At 34.3% G+C, this 20,526-nt stretch overlaps 2 protein-coding genes across 2 annotated transcripts; one reads left to right on the top strand and one right to left on the bottom strand.

The window, feature by feature from the left end:
• Nucleotides 1–1,453: 1,453 nt before the first annotated feature.
• LOC104885547 (argininosuccinate synthase, chloroplastic) lies at nt 1,454–8,184 on the top strand. The gene is made up of 10 exons (XM_010670228.4): nt 1,454–1,633; nt 1,913–1,959; nt 2,124–2,205; nt 2,804–2,933; nt 3,902–3,950; nt 4,753–4,935; nt 5,110–5,184; nt 5,268–5,453; nt 7,175–7,263; nt 7,478–8,184. Exons 1-10 carry the CDS (start codon nt 1,564–1,566, stop codon nt 8,028–8,030), a joined length of 1,464 nt encoding a protein of 487 aa, XP_010668530.1. The 5' UTR covers nt 1,454–1,563; the 3' UTR covers nt 8,031–8,184.
• Nucleotides 8,185–9,912: 1,728 nt separating this feature from the next.
• On the bottom strand, nt 9,913–16,714 carry LOC104885537 (uncharacterized). The gene is made up of 10 exons (XM_010670220.4): nt 16,383–16,714; nt 16,251–16,295; nt 16,103–16,159; nt 13,924–13,993; nt 13,468–13,509; nt 13,260–13,333; nt 12,231–12,301; nt 12,005–12,090; nt 11,487–11,593; nt 9,913–10,181 (listed from the first exon to the last, which is right to left on the bottom strand). The coding sequence occupies exons 1-10, from the start codon at nt 16,530–16,532 to the stop codon at nt 10,119–10,121; spliced, it is 765 nt and encodes a 254-aa protein (XP_010668522.1). The 5' UTR covers nt 16,533–16,714; the 3' UTR covers nt 9,913–10,118.
• Nucleotides 16,715–20,526: the final 3,812 nt, after the last annotated feature.

The raw sequence follows: 20,526 nt of genomic DNA on the forward strand, positions 1-20,526 counted from the left end.
TCAGTAAAGGTGAATACTTATAATTTACAATATTTCTTAAGAAAAGGTAGATCATATTATACTTTTAGTATCCACATCCACGAAAAATTACTTGACAAAAAACTTATGCAATTAAAAATTTATGCACCTCCCCTCAAAAAAAATATTATGCACCTAACTTCTAATATTTGCCTCTCTTTATAGATACTAGCAATTTACGCATGCGATGCGTGCCTCATTTTAAAAAAAAAACAAATTCTAGTTTTTTTGGGCATTAGCAAGGGTAAAATTTGATCCATAATCCCAAAATTGTAACCGGAAGTATAAACTAATTTCAGTTTTTTTCCTTGTCTAACTTCTAAATTTGTTTTCACACATTGATATTTAAAATTTTCATCATTTAAATCTTGTCCTTTTCTAAATTTTAACACTTTGAGCTTCAATTATATTTGAAATGAAATTTTAAATTTTCATACACAATTTGATATTGTAATTTTTTTTAGAAAAAAAAAATCGTTACTTTTCGCAAATTAATGTAGTTTTTTTTTCTAAAATGATTTTTGCAAGAGTTGTTCGCAAAAAGTTTGATATTGTTTTTTTTTCAAAATTTATTTCTGAACATGGATTTTTTGCAAAAGTTTTGGGCAAAAATTTTAATATTGGCATTTTCTAAGAAAAAACTAAATTTATTTTATATGAAAATGAATTAAATTTAAGTCTGATTGTATAAAAGCCCTTTTGAACTCATTACTATCATCTCCATTTTTTTAACTACATAACAGTCGACTAAGTTGTTATTGTTTATTTCACTAATGTGAAATAATTTTGAAGGTTAAAAGAATTATGTACCTTTTTGGGAGTTCTCAAATTGCCGATGGATGAATGTGTGATATCGCCGTTAAAATCTTATGTTTTTCTCAGATTTGTGTTTATAGGTAACTTTTGTGAGTATGTAATTGTGAATGGTTCTTGAGAATAGTGATTTCTAAGCAAATTTTTGTAAATGTATTGACATTCTAGGTTATTAGTTTTAGTTTATATGTTAATTTTAAGTTTTAATAAAGTTTTCTGATTATTTGAGTGACTTACGCGATTTTTATAACGTGATTTTCTCAATTGTATGAGTGATTTGTAAAGTTTCTTCTTTTAAGTGATTTGTGAATGAGTGTTTTAAATTAATTTTCGTTAGTTTTCTTTGAGTGTCGATTTTGATTTTGACATTCCTTTTGTAATTTAGAAATGGAAGAGGGACAAAATAGGCATTTCAAAATAGGACACCATTGCTCCTCCCTTCCCTTATATAATAAAGATGATAAGTTGGACTTGAAAAACTAACGATGTATGCAACAAATTTTGTGGTTCAAGGCCCATGCTTCTCACAATGTTGGATCCAGCCAATCCATATATTCGGGTCGGGTTAGCCCATGTGCAGTCAGAGACTGCTTCCTCACAATTTCAGTTAAACCCTAAAAAACCCTTCATTTCATAGTTTCAGTTAAACCCAGAAAAATCTTATTCTGATCATATTGTCAGTGAGAGAGTGAAGAGAAAGCTTGACGATTTGGTGGGTGAAATTACAAAATAATGGCTCAATTGCATGCTTTTTCTGCTGCTTCTCCCACTAATTCATTCTTCAATTCCCCTAAAATTTCAGGTAATTCTTCAATTCCATTAATTTTTTTAAAATTTCATTTCCTGGGAATTCTCTTAATTTCTAGAATTGGAAATGTCGAGAAAAGATTTCATCTGTTTAGTTTTTTTTATCACCTTTCAGTTTTCATTGCCGAAGAAACTGTAATGTGAAATTCAAAATTTGAGATAAAAATGAATGATCAAAAGTTAGAAACTTTATTGAAAAGGTAGGATATATGTAGATGTTGTTTCGTTTGATGTTTTATTATATATATGTAAGTTAGTTTTTCTGTACATGCAGCATGTACAAAGGTATGCTGCTTAAGAAGATGGTCTTTGAATCCCAAGGTATTTGAGTTTGCTTTCTTAGTCTGATATTTAGCTGATTTTATGCCATTGCTATTCTTAATTAAAAGATCGTGATTTTACTTTATGTTTCCTTGCATTTTTGCTAATTGTTTTTTCTGAGGCACTGTATTTGATTTTGGGTGTTGGGTGTTGGGTTATGTCAGTTGGGTGCAAACTTGAGTGAATTCTGTGGCAATGCAGTTGTTCAAAACAGCAGGTGCATTAGTGAAGTTCAGAAGAAACAAGGTGAGCTGATTATTATGCAAATTGTTAAATCTTTTGACATGTACATTTTGAAAAGATAAATATTAGTTAATTAGATTCTTCTTTTTTCCCCTGTCGGTTTAGTAAAGATTGGACAGATATGGTGCAATGTTTTATCATGTAGGTAGTTTCTGGTACATCATTATATTTGAACTTTTTTGCTCCATTACTAGTTGCTAGTGGAGCAGATGTTTTGATTTATATGCATATCAGAAGGTAGATCCAATTGTCGATTTCATTACCAATAATTGGATATCAAACATAGTGGATTCGTTATGCATGCAAAACTGGTCAATGTAGCAATAGGATGAGAGGAATTGCCAACTGAAGAAGTGTTAGTTTGCTATGAGGTCGAACTATGAGCGGAGGCCTGAAACCTGCCCTGTTTATCCTTTTCCTTAAATAGCTGTTTTTTCACTTGTATATGATGTGATAGCCCAGCTTCTTGGCAACCTACGGGAAGCACTTGGTTACGAACTTATCTTTTCTTATCTTAAATGGTTGGGTGCTTTGTTAGATTTGATTCTATGCCTTAACTTTTGTAATTGCAATGCCCAATGACTCGAGATGTCTGATACAGCTATCAAAGCAATCCTATCAAGTGACAAAGAGGTAGAAACCAATGGTAGAGGGCTACGTGGTAAATTAAATAAAGTGGTTCTAGCGTACAGTGGTGGCTTGGACACATCAGTAATTGTCCCATGGCTGAGGTATACTCTGATTCCTATGTGTATAAATTTGATTTTAGGGTTCTTGCTTGTTTAACTTGACTAAAAGGTGCTGAGAAAAAGAGAAAAAGAGAAAAAGATGAGGGAAATAGAAATTTTAAAGAGGACATATCTGCTTTACTTGCTGCTGTACAGCTGATCCAGTAAATGCTAACAAACTCTAACTGAAATTTACTGGTTAAAATAACTAAACTAGTCATCAATGCTTGACTGTTACTTGTAGCTAAGGAGTGAGTTACCGTGTCAAAAAGTATTATTGGAAATGGTTTGACTCTTGAATGTGGGTAGCCATGAAGATTGGCTTGTAGATCAAATGTCTTGAATCTTGAATGTGGGTGGCCCTTAAGATTGGCTTGTAGATCATCTGCTGTCTAAATTTTACCCTTTTCCTTGAGCAAGTGGAAAACCTTATAACCCTTGAATACTTTAGTCAACTTTATTTTTACAACCATTTCTGGTAAATGTGGTTCAGGTTGTTTAGCTTCTCTTGTCTTACGAAGTAGATTTTGAGGCCCTAGTGGCGGAACTGACGGCCGAACTGTGTACTTTTGACCCAAAATGTTAGCCATTTCACTTTAAGTTACTGCTGTCTTATAAATTTGTAGTGTTATTCTAGTGTCTAACAATGATGAACTGACTGACTATGAACAAAAGTACAAAACAGTGCATACTGCATATTGAAGCCTTTGAACAGTTGCAGCTAGTGGCAAAGCTTGTGGTCAAATTTAGAGGCTTTTATCATCAGTCGCCTCTTTTTGGAGGGTGGGGTGGGGGGTGGGGGGCTTTTTGGGGGTAACCTTGGATCTTTAAATTGGACTCCTGATAACAATAGTGCGTCAAGAGACTCTCCTCCCTTTTGCTCCTTTATCTCACTTGATGACTCTCTGTTTCTTATATAAGGTTTTCTTCAAATTTCTGCATATACTGAGAGTAGTTGTTCTCTGTTCCAGGGAAAATTACGGCTGCGAAGTTGTTTGTTTTACAGCCGATGTTGGCCAAGTATGTCGCTGGTTTACTACTTTTGCTCTTTTTTCTGGTTTTGTTCTTTCACTAGAACTTATTGGCCATTATCTGAAGTTGCATGAACTAATCTGAACTTGTTATTCTTGAAACTTTTCTAAGGCATAAAGCTTAAGTATGGGCAATGTCAACAAAGTTGGTTGACCTCATAATTTACTTATTATTAGGTTAATGGTATCACTGAAAATAATCATTTTATGTATACAACTCAAATACAACGTCATTGAGTTAGTTTCCTAATAATAAAACATATAAGGACATCCTTACAAAATATCATTTTCAAGTTTCATATCTAATTTATTCTCCCTTTCGATGTGCTATCTTGTTGAAAAAGCTTTAGAGTTTGTGCTCAAATATTGCTGGATTTGTTTCTGCTTAAGGTGAAGAAATGCAAGGGCAACAACTTTACTTTTCTAGGCAGTAGTCTATGTAACTTGTTTTCCCACAAATATGTATGCATTTGAACACATGGCTTTAAAGTTGGTAACTTATTCAGAAAACAATTCTTATTTACTCAGGTTATATTCTTAACACTCTTTTTTCTTTTTCCTGGCCAACATTCTTTTCTTCTCCTTCGAACGCCATTATAGCCTTTTTCCTAGTGAGGAAAATGAAAGGGTGTTGTGTTAATGCAATACTTTTCTTTCCAGAGTATTTATTCAATGATAATGTGCCTGCATGGTATATTTGATTGACATTGTTATTTCTTTAGTGAATTTTGTGCAAGCTATCCTTTTCTTGTTCTGCGATTATTTTATTGAGTGTCTTTTTCCTAATTCAGGGGCTACAAGAATTAGAGGGTTTGGAGCAAAAGGCAAAGGCTAGTGGAGCGTGCCAATTAGTGGTGAAGGATTTGAAAGAGGAATTCGTCAAAGATTACATATATCCTTGCTTGCGTGCGGGTGCCATCTATGAGAGGAAGTATTTGCTTGGTACTTCAATGGCTCGTCCTGTCATCGCAAAGGTGTGCATATGAGCTAGCCTCGCGATCTGACGCTTAGTGCCCCTTGCCCCCTTTTTCCCCACTAGATTGACCTCAACAAAGTAGACTATTATCTGTTAGTAGTTAGATTATGTGCATGGAAATATCAACAATTCATAAAGAATTATATTTATGCCTTTTCTACTATCTCTCCAGGCTATGGTGGATGTTGCTAGAGAAGTTGGAGCTGATGCTGTTTCTCATGGGTGCACTGGAAAAGGGAATGATCAGGCATGATATCTTCTTTCCATACAACATGAGATGAGATCTGTGTTCCATTCTCTCTCTGATCAAATCATTTTTATTTATTCCAGGTCCGTTTTGAGCTTACATTCTTTGCTCTTAATCCTGCCCTCAATGTTGTTGTCCCATGGAGGGAGTGGGACATCAGAGGAAGAGAAGATGCTATTGAATATGCCCAAAAGCATAATGTTCCTGTTCCTGTAACAAAGAAATCTATTTATAGCAGAGACAGGAATTTATGGCACCTTAGCCACGAGGTACTGTTCTCATATATTGTATCCTCTCATGTCTACATATTTTAGAGGCCTCATGTTAGAAAATGTTCTGGAAGGGTTACTGGATAGCAGTTCCATAGTTACACTAGGTGAGCTGCATAATCATGATGCTAGATTGTTGGTGGAACACCCGTGCTGCTTACTCCAATAATATGAAAAGTAGAGTTCTAGTCACACAGTGAGCTAGCTTATATGGTTTATCAATTTATACTTCTATTAAAGTAGATCTTCCTCTGTGGGAACATATAAGGTATTTATGTCGATTATTAGTCATTCTACAGTAGCAATGAAACAGTAAAAGCCATCTATTATATCAATGTAAGGCTGTAGGTCATTGATCATTAATGTGGGATTTGTCCTGTAACAAAACTTAAATTTAGGTTGGTATATCCCAACAAAAAACACTTAGTGAGGTATATCCCCACAAAATGCCCTATTACCCTGGTATATCCCCGCAAAAAGCTCAATTATACTACATGAAGTATTACACAATAAGCCATTGAAATCAGTGGCGGATCTAGAAATTAGGTCATGTGGGTAATCGCTTGAAAAAAGGACCATGACTAGTTGATGAGAAATTTTACAGCATAAGTTCAAATTTCAACTACAGTCAATAGTTAAAGAGTTTTCTTTTAGGGACACATGATAAAATAATATCAATTAAGAAAAATTATAATTATTTTTTTGTAAGAAAACATTTTAAATTTTATTTATTAAATAAGAGTAAAAAACTTTCAATATGTAGAAATTAGCATTGGCGTCGTGAAAACACGGGTAAGCATCTTACATTCGAATTAATGGATAATTGTTTGACACTTCTTTAAGTGTTTGAAGGTAGAAAGTTACTAAATTAAGGGCTATACAGTAATGAATATTCTATTATTATAATTTATCCTTATATAAAAATTATAGACAATGGTCAATGTAGAGTATGTGAACAACGTTAAACTACAAAATATATCAATAATTATATTAAAATGGAGGGAGTATTAGTTATTTAGAAAAACTAATAGAGGATTCACAATCATCAAGTAATGAGATAATGAATAAGTTTTAGAAAAAACAAAAGGAAAAGAAATGAAAGTGAAAATAGGGAAAAATATTTGCAGGTAAACTAATAATAGATTCACAGTCATCAAGTAATGAAATAATGATAAAATTATAAATAAAAACAAAAGAAAAATAAATGAAAGTGAAAATAAAGAAAACAAAATTCTCTAAATAGCCACTTAGGCACTTAGTATCCAAAGAGTATAGACAATAGGAAAATTAAGAAATGGAAAACAAGTAAAAAAAAAAAAAGCAACAACATCAGTAGAACGAGAAACAAATTATAAGAGAAGGAAAACATCAGAGTTGGGACTTGATCCTGCGTCCGCCGAGAAGGTAGAGAAGTAATAATAGCAATCAAACCACCAAGCCAAGTTCCAACATTTGCTTTTAAGCAGCGCAGAATTTTTATATATTTCATTTTCGTCTCCGGCTTTTCGCTTTATTTTTTCCCAGATTCAGCGTGGGCTCAGTTGAACCCACTGAACCCCGCTGGATTTACCCCTGATTGAAACCCAATATTCCTTTTCGAAGAAGTATGTGTGTAATTGTAGAAGTGATGAAAAGAATTGTAATTTTCATCCTCTGCATGGAGATGAGGACAAATCCCACATTAATGATCAATGATCAACTTTTCCCTGTTATTTTGATAGGGAGACGTCCTGGAGGACCCTGCAAATGAGCCAAAGAAGGATATGTACATGATGAGTGTTGACCCGGAGGATGCACCTAACACGCCTGAGTATGTGCTTCATTAATTTGCCTTTTGTGATTCAAGTCATTAAGCTTTCTTACTGCCCGCCAATCGCATTGCTATTATCAGCTGATATTAAATCTTTTCTATGAAAATAAACGAATAGTCAAATATTGAACAAGTAATTCAGACAAACGATCTAAATAAGAATTTGAGTAAAGATGATATGAAATAATACCTCACCGTTGTCTCCTTCGTGCAGATACATTGAAATTGGCATTGTTTCTGGAATCCCTGTGTCTCTCAATGGAAAAGAACTCTCCCCAGCAACCTTATTATCTGAGCTCAATGACATAGGAGGGAGACATGGAATTGGACGGATTGACATGGTTGAAAATCGGTTGGTGGGTATGAAGAGTCGTGGGGTATATGAAACTCCAGGTGGAACCATCCTTTTCAGTGCTGCCAGAGAACTTGAGGCTCTGACCCTTGATAGGGAGACGATGCAAGTAAAGGACTCCCTCGCCCTCAAGTATGCAGAGCTTGTTTATGCAGGTCGTTGGTTTGATCCACTTCGTGAGTCCATGGATGCTTTCATGGAGCAAATCACAAAAACAACAACTGGTTCAGTTACGCTCAAATTGTACAAGGGTTCTGTCACGGTAACCAGTAGGAAAAGCCCGTATAGCTTGTACAGGGAAGATATATCATCGTTCGAGACTGGACAGATTTATGATCAGGCAGATGCTGGTGGTTTTATCAGACTCTATGGTTTACCCATGAGAGTTAGAGCCATGCTTGAGAGGGGGATGTAAGACCCTAATTAAGACCTGTATTTTTAGCTGGACATTGGTCCTTCTGGGCCATTTTTTTTTTGAGAAGTTGCACTAGAGTTGTATCACCATAATCTAACCTGGCTTCACCAGCAATTGACTCAAAATTTCTGAAGGGGGATGGGTGATTGGTCAATCTCTGGAGTTTTAATACTGATTCCTGTGAAATTTGATACTCTTGATAGGTTTTTGGTACAAACACACAAATCACAATGGAAGGAATAAATGTTGGATGCACCCAAGAGCACACTGCGGCGCCAGTGGCCAAGAGCATCATTTTTGGTGCTCCGCGGTGAATGACATTTGTTAGCGTCAATTTTAGATGATAGATGTTCACCCACCAAATAGGAAAAGAGCCCAGTACAGATCATATTAGTACATTTGCATATGAATTTTTGCGAAAACGAGCTTTGGAGAAGTCAGAGGACCTTGGTTAAGATCGTCAGCTCTGTCCGAGCAGGTGGTGCTTCAAGCATCGACTCAACCATTCAACGATGAATAAGGATGAGATCAAAGAAGGTTGCTACTACATGCATATAGCCTTTGACCAATACCCATTTTAAAGTTATAGTTCTCGCCCTTAAAAAATCATGAAAATGATTATGGAAGGCTAAATCTTTACATCACATTTTGAAGTAGCTTTGACATAACACATAGACAGATTCTAAATGACTTCATGAGCAACATTGACTGACACCAATTGAGGCCATAAACAACGTTAGGGAGGCATACAGATTACACGGAAGAAATGTCTAGGAACAATGTTTCAAAAGGCCTCCTAAAATTATTTTGGTAGTTACACGAACTAATGAGCCTATGCTCTCTTAAGACTTCAATCCACACTCAGAATTAAAGACAACTCTCTCCCCTTCTCCCCCCTTTTTACTCCAAAGTTTTGACTCTAGGATTTGACCTTTGATTCCTGGCATTTGGTTCATGAAGTGGTATAGATTGGAATAAGAAATGAAACCAGGATGGTGTAGGGTTGAAACTTAATACTTGATTCTATGTGTTTGGATTTATCTTGGAATGAACTTTTTCCTTTTATTTTTATACCTAAAGGTTTGGTATGAGTCATACTCACCTCTCCCATTGGGTTTCCAAACTCCATACCTTATGGGTTTGAGGTATGAGTTTAGAATTTTAAAATTTTGCAAACAAACACTAGGTACAGGTTCTAGTCATTCTAAACCCATACCTCATACCTTATTTCTTTGAACCAAGTACCCCCCAAAGAGATGGACAAAGATACCATTAGACCTTAGAGTCTTTATTTGAAATATATTTATAATATTATAGACTAGAAGGACTGCTTTTTTGAAAATGACCAAAGAAAAAAGTGTTTACGAAACATGCAAATATTCATGGTGTTTAAAGATTTTCCTTGACTTAGGCCCTTTCTTCTCTTTAAAAATCATCAATTATAACCCATTATAAATTTATAATCATAAAAAAAACCAGAATTTATCATTAATTTTGAGTTCTAAATAGTAGAAATTGCTTATAAGAAAAGCACCATAGAATCAATAGTCATCAAATTCAACTTACAAACATCTGTTTCGCTAAAATTAAGCAAACTTAGTAGGAACCAACTGAAACAAATAGGGTCTATTTATATGCGGTTTTTAGAAAACTTTCTTGACTAGTAGGGAGTTACAACAAACATTTTTAAATTTCGTGCATGTCAGAGATGCAAAACCCCTATATGGCGCATCTGGGACTGAACTATGAAAGCCACTAACAAATGCACAAAGTCTAAGCTGAAATCCTTTGCGATTACAAATATTTTCTCCTGATTCAGGTGGCTCAATAATCCTTGCAGAAGAATTGCAAATTTGCAATCAATTGGGAGACATTTCCAAACTTTACCTAAAGCAACGTTGGCATAATAAATCATTACAAAAGCTCTGGTAATATATTTATACATTTTTGAAACAAATACAAAATTTGGGCAGGAAATTTCCAGCAGTATATTGAAGTCTAACTTATAATTACATCTTGTGGCGTAAAATACTCTGAGAAACCTTTGGTATACAACATCAGGGGTACAACTCACAGCTGCTAATTTGGCTATTTGCCATTTACATATTCAAGTAGAAACCGATCAAGCTCGAAATGCCGAGACAAGAAATCCTGCAAGATTCCGATTTTAGCACCAAATGCAAAAGTGACTAAAAGCAATCATACGAAAACTATAAAGCATGAGAAGAAGACTCATCACTGGTGAAACATGGATCACTGCACCCATACCCCAGCACCCAAATACCCCCTCTCCTGACCCCTCTTTGTCATAGATTGAAAAAATTACCATACTAAATCAGCCAATTTGCTTGGTACCCTGGCAACTAGTAAGCGGTAAGGGTAACGAAGTTACATATAATTTCCCAGCAATATCGGGAATTTTACATCCACACCATTTCTAGAAGTTTGCTCTTGATACGGCCCAAACAATTCCCAAAAGGAAACCTTAGCTTCTTATATTATATGTCATCATTTGATTAAATGAGGTGATTATGAACCATGGTTGAAGACGTGAAGTACCATATCTGATGGGAATGTACAGAGATCCTAAAAAATCAGAATATAACACATAGAGCAAGAACACCCTTTCACTTTTTTCCAAATTCTACAACGTACCCTTTCTTTTTAGAGAATTCCACATAGTACCCCTATGGTTCTGAAATTGTATCCCTGCTGCTAAAATCCCATTAGAAACACTTAGTTTCAGTTTTCTCTTTTAGTTTCTCTTTAATTTGAATGCATTTTGACACTTTCTAGAATCCTCTTTAATTTTGGATTCTGGCCATTTGGGATCGAAAAATTGCTCCTAAACCTAGAATAATGAGTTGGATTCAATAAATTTATTATTCTACGTCTAGACGCAATACAAAAACATGAAATTTTACTCGCTTAGCCCAAGAATACGAACCGACAGTTGCAATAAAGGGGAAAATGTAAAAGAAAATAGTTTTGAAATCTCGTAATTTTACGAGCTGAAAAGAAGGATATTTTCTTTTCTAGGCCGTTTCTCTTTAGTCTACACACTTTCACTTTATTTAAAAATGCTAACCTTTTCCATCATCTTTCCCCACCTTTCCAACCCATCTCAATACTCATATACTCTCTCTCCTCCAATATTATCGTTTTTTTTTTTTTTTTACTTTTCCCAATATTTACAGTCTCTCTCACTTTTGGCAAATTTCCCTGAGTTCTCTCCCAAGTGAACCGTGTAAACATTAGCAAATTTTAACAAGAAAAAAGGAATGACCAAGTCCAACGTCACATATATATTCTTCCTGAAGGCTTCAGCTAATCAGGCATCTTTAGATGCCTTCAATCAACAATTAGAAAGGTCATACTCTCTTTGTAACTGCAAATGAGATGTACCAAAAATATGTACGAAATGCAGTGCATGAGTCATGCAGCATTTGTGAGTACCTTGGTTATAGGAGGATGAGAAACTCTTGCTTCGAAACCCAATCCTGGGAATCGAGCTACCTCTGCGTTGTTCTCAAATAGTATGTATGCTGGAACTCCCACATTTCCTGTAAATACAATATACATAGTTCGACAAGTAGCACACTCCTAGCATCAGATATTCACAATTATTTACTATATAAAACACAAGCAACTAAATCTATAGAATCTAATTTAAAGCTTTATACTTCCTCCGTTTAGAAATAGTTGCACCATTTCTTTTTTGTGCACTATTCACATCTTACACTTAGATTGTCTTTGGTGATTTATATTTTAGGAAAAACATAGTCATGTGGGGTCTTTTAAGATTTGTCTCGATGTAAATTTTTTCAATATAAACTTTTTATAATATTTACTTATTGATAATTAAAGATATTAATGGTTGAAATCATACATCGGCATGCGTGAAAGTTAGAAATGATGCAACTATTTCTAAACGGAGGAAGTACATGACAAAGGCAAGAACAGTATGAGATCACCTGTAAGAGAGATTCCAAATTTTTCAGCAACATTAGGGAAAAGCCCAAGATCAACTGTACCAAAGGACAAGTTTTTATTTGCATATCTGCATTAAAGATTCAAAAGCATGAAAGGAAGAGAATCAATAGAACAGAAAAATAAAATAAGAATATTTTATCAGAATCTGGCATCATAAAGACAGATAAGTAGCACCAAAATCCAATATACACTATAGACAACACTCACGTGACAGAGAGTTCAGGAAAATTCCGACTGTTCCGCACACAAGTTGATGAACATAGAGTACGAAATTCAACCTGAAACAAAGGAAGTCATCAACCACGGAAATCATTCGAAGGGATCGAAGAGACACTCCACGAACATGACAGGAAGTATACAAGCATGCACGGAACGTTTTAGGTTACCAAGGCTCGGGATGAAAGTTGCGTACGGCCATGGAAAAAAACTCAATGTAGTAATTTTTTATAACATGGAGGCTTGCTCAAAGGAGTGGTAGAATTTATTTGAAAAATGTACCGATACAAAACTGAAAGTGGGTATTGTTGAATGTCATTACTTGGTAAATATTTACGCTCATAGAAAACTTACCCAAAATATTCAGGTTGCAATAGGAACTTCACGAGTTGATAATAACTCAGCAAGGGTTAGTCCTTGAAGAATTAGGTTGCAAGATATGAGCAGAGCACAATGCCAGGCCTCAAATAATTCTAGACAAAGTTAAAACAAATCTACAGCAACACATCATACTATACCATGTAGAGACACCAGTAACCCATTCAGATCAGAATATCAAACATAGTCATATTGTTCTATATGAACTTTCTTCTTAGCTCCTTTAATGGTGGGTGGGTAGGAAGTAGGTACTAGGTAGGTGGGGGGTAGTGGAAAAGATAGGAAAGAGAAAGTAATATTATACAGTTAATGGTGCCAAACAATATCATTAATGAGAAATGAATCATACAATGCAATGATGGATCATAAAAACTTATGCTTCAATATCCAAGCTGATACTTGATATGCTCTAGATAATTGTGAACACGATATACTGGTATGCACTCATGCTTCCAGAAAGATTTCCATGGACTTAGTATCATCGTAAGCAGAATAAAAAATTCATATCTACCATGACATAGAAAACATAAACGATGTTTAAACTTTGACCATAGGTGCAGTGGAGCATATTTTAACAGAATATGCAACATATAGAAATTGCAGCCTTTAAATTTAGTACAAGTAAATGAAGGGTTCACCAACCAGCCAAAATCTTGACGTGTCCCCTTCAACCAGCGTAGTTTCCAACTGTAGTGGTGTTATAGTGCTCACTGCACCTATGGAATGCAAAGATCAATATCTCAAGTCAGAGACCATCAGACCAAACAGTTCTAACAATTAATGGAAATCTCATTTTAAAAGGAGAGGGGGGGAGGGGATGAGGGAAATCGTATAATTATGTGTTACATACCTAGTTCTGGAAATGCAGGTTGCTGTGCCAGTATATATAGCACTACAAGAAGAAAATGCTACAATTGTGTCAGATATAGGTGACAACTGATTCATTTCTGCATGAAAACTTCGATAACATCCCAATTTCAAGACTAGAGTAAGTTGTAATTACAAACACAAAATTTCAGCTTCATTGGTCCAAAATAACTTAAAAATTGATTGATGATTTTATCACTCCAGCCAGCATCTTGTATAACAACATATGGAGGAAAACCTCCAAAAATAAGAACTTGATAAGTTTACAGGTTTGCAATTAATCAATTTTTCCCAAAACAAAAAGAAGACACAGACGCACATTCGACATTCGACATTCCTCCCCTGTTATGGCTCCTGATATCAAAAGGGGCATTAAGATCGTCCTAACTTATTATCATTATCTATGTGAATGACAAAAAAGAGAGAGAACAGGGCCTACCGAGAAACGCCAGCATGTACCATAAAGCCAAACGGTAATCGACATATAGAGCAAGCAGAAAAATAAACGCCTGAAATCAGAAAAAAGAAAATCTGAATTCAGAAGATGTATACCTTTATACAGTTCAAGAAGCATACACAAACATCTCTATTTCAAAAATAAAATTGAATTTCTAATTATCTTACGAGAAAATGGGGCCAAAAGACCTACTGATTCTTTTTTTGAATCTCAATTAAGTATGCTTTCAGAATTCTCTCTAATTATCATGTTATGATGGATGATATAATACAGGGAGAGTTCTGCCTCTTCAATTCAAGGCACACCACACTAAAGTGTCCTTATATAGGTTGAACAATTCCATTCCAGATGTAAAGGGATGTTATGCAAAATTCAATGCCAATCAGCCAATCTTCTGAATACAAAACGACCAATCGAACATTAAATACACATTACACATAACAAAACTACCTACACAGAGGATCAACGACATATGTTTTATTACTTTCAAAAAAGTTGGCTAGAGCTGTTTGATGAGAAGATCACTGCATATTCATGTTGATGAGGTAACCAGAGCCTAAATTAGCAACTTCTCCTCACCAGCCAAAATATTCGGACTTTCAGAAATAATTGTTGCTATGGTTAAGAGTAAGGTTGTGTACATCAAAACCTCCTCAAACTCAGCTTATGGAGAGATTCATACTATAGGTTGTTCTGCAATCGTTTATGACAAGCTAGTCAGACCCCCATAGGGCTCACCAACAGTCCAACACTACAAGGTTATGTTTGGTCGATTTTTTTGGTATCTCCATCTTATATTCAGTTTGCATTAAGATATAATCATTTGATGCCTTCGTAAGAAATTTAATGACATAACGGCATCACTCCTTAATTAATCTAAATATAGAGTTTAAACTATTTTTCGTAAAAGCAAATTAGTTCCAATCCATGATTTGTATTGTAGTTTTAGTGAATATTATGATGCCATCTGGTCATCATCATGAAGTTCGGCCATTGCATCTCTAAGGAGCCACACCCACGGTAATGCAAGCAGAATAACTCTAGGGAAAAAGTGGAACCAGGTTGTTCTTAAAGGATAACTAGATGGAACCATCCAGTGAATTGATACATAATCCCTTCTTTTTGGAGCTCGCCATGAGTATGAGAGAGAGTGATTACCAAATCGCTAACAAATCTGATGGTTCCCCTATCATCTTCCTATAAATAAAGTCAGCTAGTGCTTACTATAGATAGCACAAAAGAGGCACTGGCAGTTTGGCGAAATGGTAAAGCTAGTCCTATGGCCCATTTAGTAGGCAGTAAGACATGGAGGCAACGGTGATGAAATTGAATGTATTATTGGAATATTCAATGCCAATGTCCATGGTAATGAAGCTCCATCCTCTGTGAATCTTTCTTCATAAATTCTTACTATCTCCCAATACCACCTTCCAAAGTGGTAATAAAATTATATGAAGTTAAAAAGATATCTTGGGGTGGATAAGAGTTACCAGGTTGAGATCACCATCACATGTGACATGTCCCATTTAGAGGATGTTTGGTGTAGAAAAAATTGATATAGGAAACGGATTCAAACAAGTATTTCCATTTCTAATTGTTTCGTAGGAGTGCTAAGTAACAAATACCGTTTCCGGAGAGATTCACAATCCCCCCATTTGTTACCCTTATCAAACTAGTGGAAACAAATTAATTTTTCTTCCTCAATCATAAACCTCTCAATTGTTTCCATTCCATTAGGATACCAAACAACTATTAAAGGTAACAATTATTATTTCCATTTCCCTCCTTATCCAAATCCTTTCCATTTCGTTTCCATTAATCATATCAAACGCCCCCTTAATATGTCATCTTGTGTCCAACTCCATTCGAAATCAACTAACTTATATAATCAATAAGCGGGGATGAGGGGTCAGGATGAGAACTATTTGGACAAGATGAGACACCAAGTGGCATAGAGGATCCCTATTGAGAATTACTATCGATACTGACATTGATCATTCTCTACTAAATCTAAAATTATTACCATTATCCACTACCAAATGCGCCGTTAGTATAACCAAACAATAGACGACCTAATTCCTATATAATTCACTCAAAACCATATTAACTAAATTCAAACATATATTTCTATATTAAAACGAAATCAATCAAAATTTATCACCTTCCCGAAAAGCAAAGTATCAGCCATAAAACCCTCCCATGTTTCTTCCCTGATCACCTGCATATTTCCCAAAAGAAAACATAAATTAACATTAAATTGAAATCAAACAATAAAAAATTAACCAATTAATAATCTTCAAAACACTAACCTTGACAGAAGCGAAGATTAAAAACGCGAGAAACGCTTGAATCTCCTGCAAAACGTCAACAAAATTCAATCAGAATTTTCTTTATTTAAAAAAAAAATCGATAATTTGAGAATCAGAAGAGAGAGAAAGTACGCGGCGAAGAATGTGGAAGGAGATTTGAGGAGAGAATAAAGAAGAAGTAGAAATACGAAGAGAAATGTAAGAGAAAAATATTAGGAAATGGAAGAAATAATATGGTTCTGTAACCATTGTGTTTAGCCATTGAAGTCTATTTTTTATCATTTTTTTTTTGTTTTTGTGGATTGATCGATCTGTAAATCTGCAACTTGGTGATTTTCCAGAAATTTTGCAGAGTTTCAGTAAGATGAGTAGAAGCACTGGTACTGGAATTGAAGAAGAAGAAGATGATTGAATTGGATTGGGCTTATTCGAGAGAAAACAATCTATGATTAGTTTTGTAAGGAATATGGGAAAAGCCCAAACATATGTAGGTAAGCAAAAGTTTAAGAGAAATAGACCAACTTTTCCCAGCCCATGATGAATGATTTTGATGTCCACAACCCAATGAGCACGAAAATAGTCTTGGATATATTGTATAGGTTTTAGAAAAAAAAAAAAAAAAAAAAAAAAACCTAGAGTTGACACAATATAAGTCAAATCGGTCGGGATCAAACCTAAATTAGCTACGCTCCAAAACAATATGTTTAAAATTGATTCAATATGACCTAAAACATATCCATGATAAATTTCAAATTCACGGTGTCTAGATTGGAATATATTGTAGTTAGAATCGTTCCTTATTGTTTGAAAATGTTATGTTTCCCTTAATAAATATGAATATGGGAAATCTAGTGGTTTAAATTTCAAAGTGTTTTTAAATTCATAAATATGGATCCGAAATCATTTTTAGCAATTAGATTTTCATGATCATATATATTATGATCACCTAAAAATCATCCATCATCGTTTCATGGCTAACTATTACAAAGTAACAAAAGGTATCCCGTGCACTCAAGAACAACCAATATGCATACTACTTGGGATAACATATAATTTGCATAGCACTAGAACTAAAGAACAACCAATATGGAGTGTTTGTTCGGAAGGAGAACTTTTCTTCCATCCAATCCATGTAGTTTCTTGTCTTAATTTTCCTATAAGAAAACAATCATAAAAAAAATTAACTTACAATTGCCTGTTCTCTTAGTAAGTATTTTCAATGCAAATTTATTTTTTATAAAAAAATATAACTTGTCCATCTAAACATTTTTTTAATCATAATGATACAGGCCCGAGTTGGGCCCTACTATCAAAATATTCCAAGCCCAATTAAGCCCTAGGTACCTTGAGAATGAAAATATTGGTAGGGTAATCCTTCAAACATCTAATGTGGGCCAAGTGAGGTGAGTGGTACTATCAATCACACATAGCTATGGAATTCAAGCACCCCTCATATGCATATATGTACTATTTTTTTCCCATAAAGTAAGCAGTACTGTCATTTCGGAGCAATATTCCGCACGAGTCCATACATCTCAATACCCCAAGTCCCCAACTATACAAGAAAGTAGAATTGATAATTGGCCGGGCCGGACTTTGGTAAAAGTGATCCGTTTTGGGCCAAATTTTTATGCCAATATCCGTTATTTTGGATTTGGTCAAGCGGATTTTTGAACCATTTTTGGATTGGGCCAAAATTTAGCCTTACTTCATAACTTAGTTGTATGAGGCCATCTTTTTTTTTCGAAATTCAGGCAGGGCCTAAACCATGAGCCGAAATATATTACCTTAAACCCGCTAATTTTGATATCATATCAAGTCGATGTTGATCACTTCTACAAGAAAGACTCCTTAAAAAAAATAAAAGGATAACTAAGGGCCTGTTCGATTCGGCATAAAACAGCTGAACTGAACTGAAATGAAATGATAGTGATATGTGACAATAAAAGTATTGTCTAGAGCTGAACTTATATGAAAATAAGTTGGGGAAAACAGGTCCTAAGACCATGTTCTTTTGAACTTATTTTCAATTCAGTTTAGATTCTCTCATTTCAGTTCAGTTCAGTTTCTCTTTACAATTCAGTTTGTCTCAATTCAGTTCAATTTCTCTCAGTTGATTCAATTCAACTCAGTTTAGTTCAATTTCTCTCAGTTCATAAGAACAAGACCTAATAAAGAAAAATCTTCATCCCTAATAGATTTGGGGTCCCCGCACAAAGAGCAATAATCCTTCGTATTCCGGGGGAGTATAGTATAAGTATCGTACAGACCGTATAAATTCTAAAACAAATGATAATCTACCAGGAAAAAGTAAGAATAACATCTACGGCTTCCACCGACGTACACTTCACAAGATACGCAAGTGCGTGAGAAAAAAACCCCGAAAAAACCACCTCACGTGACAGCGTGGCACGTGGGCTCACGTTATATTGATCAAAACACTTCCAGATCAAACGGTGAAAGCATCCAGAGAAAAGGGTAAAGAGACCGACTGATTCCTTCCACGTGGCATTGACCACCGTTAGATTTGGCTTTTTGACGTACTCTCTCACATGTACTGACACTATTCTTAGCCTAATCACGTGCCGTTTGGTATTGGTACCCATCCTCCTTCCTTTTTTCTTCATTCACCCAATATAGTAGTATCTAAAAGATAATATAAAGTGCAATTTAATCAAATATCATAACTCATCATCATTATTTCACTAACTTAATATACTACTATTTCATCTTATGTTTCTCAATAACCAAACCCTCTTCTTTAAGCAACTCTATTTATGTAGCCCTACCTTTCATCCCTTTTTGTTTAAGATTGGTCCACCACATTCTAATTATCCAACTTTCATAATATAAATTTTACTAATATATTTTACTATTTAACCTAATTCATCCGTTTTTTAGATCGACAAATACACTTTTTCACTTTTCACACTTATCACTTTCACTAAAATTTGTGATTTATACATAATGGAAAATATATTTTGGTGAGATCTTGTTAGATTCGTCACGTAACACACTTTCATGATATGTATTTTTAGCGTTTTTACTTCTATATAATTAATTATAGATATTTCTAGTTAAAGTGACGCCTCAGAATACGTAAAAGTGCAATTGTTGCATTTAATTCGAAAACCGAGAAAATATTTATCTTATTGTGTCATATTGTTTAATTTACCTGCGTTGCTTATTGATCATGGATCATGGTCCTTTAAGAATGATTTTTCTTCATTTGATTTTTGTTGAACTTATTTAACATTTATAAGGAAAATATCGTCTAAATAACTTTTTTTACATATCCAAAAAATTATGTTATTATGTTCTTTGAGTTGACCACCAATAATATAATATATTAAATTGTGCCTTCATTTACCTTTTATTATGTTAGTTCGAGGTTTTTGTTATAATGTTTGTGAAATAGTTTTATAACATTAGATTGACTACCATAAGTACATATATGTTCATAAAGAAATAGAAGCTTTAATTAGGCTTTGGAAAAATAATACGACAGAGTTACTTCCTTACCTCCTTGGTAGTTGGTATACTCTTTCATTAATCACTGGCGTCATACCTCATAATGGTCTTTGTTGCTTTTCCTTCAAAGGTAACATAAACCCATCACCAATTAAATAAGCTTACATTCATCAATAGTAAGTCAAGTTTAATTACCAATGATCAGTCTAGGTTTTATTTTTCTTGTAATACATAACTATGCATACTTTTGGTTACTTGAATGGTGCCTATGGTGGTACTAAGTGTTTGACATTTTGTATAGTTTTTACTCATATAACATTAAAAATACTAATGATTATTAAACATATGTATCAGGACACGTGCCAAATTAAAACGTATGTCTCAAGTTAAAAGAAAAAAAATCGACTAATGACTCATAAAGCCTCAACAATTGGGACTATTAACTTATTATCTAGCTAGCTAGCTAATATATGTTAGCCACTTTTTTTTGAATTTATTTTTAAAGATATTTTGAAGATTCTACTATTATATTTACTATTAAATTCTTTATATATTGACAAAATCTATGCAATTATTTTTATTTGTTTGGAATATATCGAAGTACATGGTCTCGTAATGAAATTGACAGATCCAACAACAATTACTATATCCCTTACAGAAAGAAGAGAAATTGGAAATGAATTATATAGTATTAGCTAAAAGACTTAAAGATAACTATATGAAATATGACGATTTTATATCATAAATAAATTTAGGGAAAGAAAAACCTTACCGAAAGTGACCAATCATCCTAGATAGAGCTAAG

This window comes from Beta vulgaris, chromosome 2 (assembly GCF_026745355.1).
Source record: "Beta vulgaris subsp. vulgaris cultivar EL10 chromosome 2, EL10.2, whole genome shotgun sequence".
Lineage (NCBI taxonomy): Eukaryota > Viridiplantae > Streptophyta > Magnoliopsida > Caryophyllales > Amaranthaceae > Beta > Beta vulgaris.